The sequence below is a fragment of the Mus caroli genome, chromosome 4 (genome assembly GCF_900094665.2).
Source record: "Mus caroli chromosome 4, CAROLI_EIJ_v1.1, whole genome shotgun sequence".
In the NCBI taxonomy this organism is placed as follows: Eukaryota; Metazoa; Chordata; class Mammalia; order Rodentia; family Muridae; genus Mus; species Mus caroli.
Genome location: NC_034573.1, coordinates 90,832,580 through 90,836,324, shown reverse-complemented (window position 1 = coordinate 90,836,324; position 3,745 = coordinate 90,832,580). Strand labels below are relative to the sequence as shown.

General features: G+C 43.5%; 1 protein-coding gene across 7 annotated transcripts in view; it reads right to left on the bottom strand.

Annotated features, from left to right (window-relative positions):
* Positions 1-1,792: 1,792 nt before the first annotated feature.
* Positions 1,793-3,745, bottom strand: part of Patj (PATJ crumbs cell polarity complex component) — a 314,627-nt gene continuing 312,674 nt past the window's right edge. For all 7 annotated transcript variants that reach the window (XM_021159452.2, XM_029475856.1, XM_029475854.1 and 4 more), the window contains one exon: positions 1,793-3,502. In XM_021159452.2, coding sequence (XP_021015111.1) covers positions 3,475-3,502 — 28 coding nt within the window. In that variant the 3' untranslated portion in view covers positions 1,793-3,474. The remainder of the gene's footprint in view (positions 3,503-3,745) is intronic.

The window sequence follows — 3,745 nt, the reverse complement described above, 5'->3', positions numbered from 1 at the left end:
GAAAGGAAAGGAAAGGAAAGGAAAGGAAAGGAAAGGAAAGGAAAGGAAAGGAAAGGAAAGGAAAGGAAAGGAAAGGAAAGGAAAGGAAAGGAAAGGAAAAAGAAAAAAATTGGGCCACTGTGGTGGCACATGCCTTCAATCCCAGCACTGAAGTGGTAGAGGCAGGTAGATATCTATGAGCTAGAAGCCAGCCTGGTCTACATAGTGAGTTCTAGGCAGCCAGCACTATATAGTGAGACACCGAAGGGGCTGGAGACAGGACTCAGTGGTTAAGAGCACTCACTACTCTTCCATAGGACCCAAGTTCAATTCCCAGCACTCACATCAGGTAGCTTATAACTGTAACTCCAGCTCCTGAGGAGGGACTTGATGCACTCATGTGGATGAACACCCCCCGGCACACAACTAAAAATACTATTAAAATATAAAACAAAAACCACTTGGGAGGCAGAGGCTGGTGAATCTCTGAGTTTGAGGCTAGCCTGATCTACAGAGGGAGTTCCAGGACAGCCAGGAGAAACTTTGCCTCAAAAAAAAAAAAAAAAAAGTAACCAAACCAACCCAACCCAAATGAAAGGCTTTAATTCTGGAAGCTGGAGAGATGGCTCTAGCACTAAGAGCACTTCCTGCTCTTGCAGAGAACTCACTCGGTGGCTCACAACTCCAGGTCCAGGAGATCTAAGGTTCTGTGCTGGCCCACTTGGGTTGTTACATCTGTGTGCTACATATAAATTAGTGCAGGCAAACACACATAAAATAAATGAATACGTAAATAAATCTTCTTTAACTTTCTTTATTGTAACTTTTACTGTTTCAAAATATAGTTCAGCCTTCTCCTGGCTGCCTTGGAATCAAGATGCAGAACTCTCAGCTCCTCCTCCAGCACCATGTCTTCCTGCAGGCTGCCATACTTCCTGCTATGATGATAATGGACTAAACCTCTGAAACTGGAAGCCAACCCCAATTAAATGTTTGCCTTTATAAGAAAATAAAGTTCAGTTGGGCAGTGGTGGCACACGCCTTTAATCCCAGCACTTGGGAGGCAGAGGCAGGCGGATCTCTGAGTTCGAGGCCAGCCTGGTCTACAGAGTGAGTTCCAGGACAGCCAGGACTGCACAGAGAAACCTTGTCCTGAAAAAACAAAAAAACAAAAACAAAACAAAGAAAGAAAGAAAGGAAGGAAGAAAGAAAGAAAAGAAAAGAAAAGAAAAGAAAAGAAAAGAAAAGAAAAGAAAAGAAAAGAAAAGAAAAGTTCACGCACATTTAAAACCCTCCGAAATCAGAAGAGGGTGTACTACCATCTGAGATACACCCTCAGCCCAGATTCCCATATTGTAACAGGACACCGTGAAAAGCTGAACTAAAGAACAAAATAAAGTTAGATTAGATATAGAGATTAAATGTGTACAGCATCCACCATGTCTCTGCTTGCTCCTCAGGCAGCTGCCTTAGCTAGAAACATCTATCCGTAAGACCATGCTGAAGTCTTAGTTTTCTAGTTCACTTACCTCTTGGGCTAACTCCAACTAACGATATGAATACTAGACTTAAAGGGCCACAAAAGTAGTATGTGTAATTGTAAGAAAATTATGTTTGTAAATCACTGCATTCTTGGTGTGTAGGAAGCTCTGATAGGATCACAGAATTCTGGGCCCAGCAATTACCCACTAGTCCTGGAAAGAGGCAGGGTCCCTGAGGAACTTGATGCACAAGGTACCACAATTTCTTCATGAATAGATTTCTAGTGGCATTCCCTAAAAGGATGATGTGTAAATAAAGACACAACACCACATTATTTCAAAATGTGTATTTAACGCCGCCATTCCATCAAAAGTAAGCCAGATCACACTTGGAGAGCATTAATGCTGTTATCTTTATCTTCTAAGGTGCACTTTCATTGGGGCTTCATTTAGTTTTTGCTGCTTGAGACCTTCTTTTGGGTACCATTCACAGAGGACACTGAGGTTGGTGGCTTCTCATGAACTGGGAGATGAGAGCCTAACAAAACCATGTATTTTGGATACATGATAAATTCTAAAAACCCTACAGAATCCCAAAAAGCTGAATACCAGTCATTGGAATACACCATCAACATAAAATTGTGGCATTCTGCACTTTAGAATAGCCACAAATAATATCTCAACAAGAGTTAATGCACTTTGGGATTGCATCTACTCAAAAGGAATATCAGTTAAAATCCTCACTAATTAAATAACATTTTAAATTAGGGCCCATTAAATTCCGGGTAATTACTGCACATTCTGCTGCATCGAGTTATAGTCCTAGAATGCTAAGCTATGTCTATTGCTGACCCTTCATGGTAGTCTCCTTTGTTTTCAACAGACGATTCTACGGTGCTTGGTGATGACCATCCATCTCCCTTCCCAGCCCACTGCATGCTCTGAGGACTCCTAATGCTCTCAGCCGCAGCTGCTCTCTTAGCTATAGAACTTCAGCCAATAGGAGGTGGAGGCTGGGAAACTCAAGCTAAGCACTTCTGTGTCTGATTCCCAGGTCATTTGATTTATGTTCCCGAGCTGCACACAGCTGCTGCAGGCTGAGCCACTGTGCAGGTTGGTACGAAGGTGAGGGAAAGGCTAACCAAACTTGTAACTTGCTTCTGATAAGGCTGAGGCTGATCAAACTTGCTCATCTCTACAGTCTACAGTGTGGTCTAGGGTTTCCACCTCCTCACCTGCAGTCTAGGGGGGTAGGGAATGGGTGATTCCGATCTGCTGAGATGCCCACCACTTCCAGTTAGTGTCCCAGTAATGTGAGCTAGCATGGGTGGAACTCAAACTCGAGGGTTACTTGTTCCTGTGGAGACCAAGGCATACTTGCCGAGCAGTGTGCGCTTGTCAAACTCAGAATCAAAGCCTGTTAGGACTTCAAGTAGATTACAAAGTCTGTAAATGGACTCCTCAGAATCACCAACGACTAACAGCAGATCTATCTAGAGGCAGGGATGCGAGGTCTACTTGACTGAGTCACACAGAACAGAATGCAGTAATTCCCAGCGGCAGAGTATGAATAGTTCATTGCGAGGAAGTTAATTACACTGCTAATGTTTTCTGGTTTATTTGAAGAGGCAAATTAGCATAAGTAAATCACAAGTTAAGATGACAAGCTAAACCTTTGTTTCTACTCATTAGATGAGACCACAGGAGCTTGCAGCTAAGCCTCTGTGGGGATGAGGGATGTGAGTAGGAAGCAGAGACAGCAGCTCTGTTTCTGCAAACAGAGTCGGAGCCAGTGATGATGCTGAGCTTTAGCCGAGGCAACTGTTCATCCCAACCGGAAGCCACAGAATTCTGCAGCAGTCTCCTGAAAAAGTGTGCCATGATCAGGACACGCAGCTCACGGCAGCACAGTCAAGGCCACAGTCCCTCTCTGCTGCTTTAGAACGGAGGCAGCTTGCTCATGGTAATGCCTTCCAGGGTCTCGCCATTTCAGCTAAGATCTGGTCACCTCGCTTTAATCAGCCGTCCTCTGCATCTGCTCCCTGCAAACAAGAAACAGTCCAGTTTAGACCAGTGTTAAGCAGATTAAATCAATATTAAAACTGCTACCTTATGCCTGTGCCTATCAAAAGACTTAATTTAAAGACTTCAATTAATTTTTAAAAAAGATTTATTTGTTATTATAGGTAAGTACACCGTAGCTGACTTCAGACGCACCAGAAGAGGGCATCAGATCTCATTACAGATGGTTGTGAGCCACCATGTGGTTGCTGGAATTTGAACTC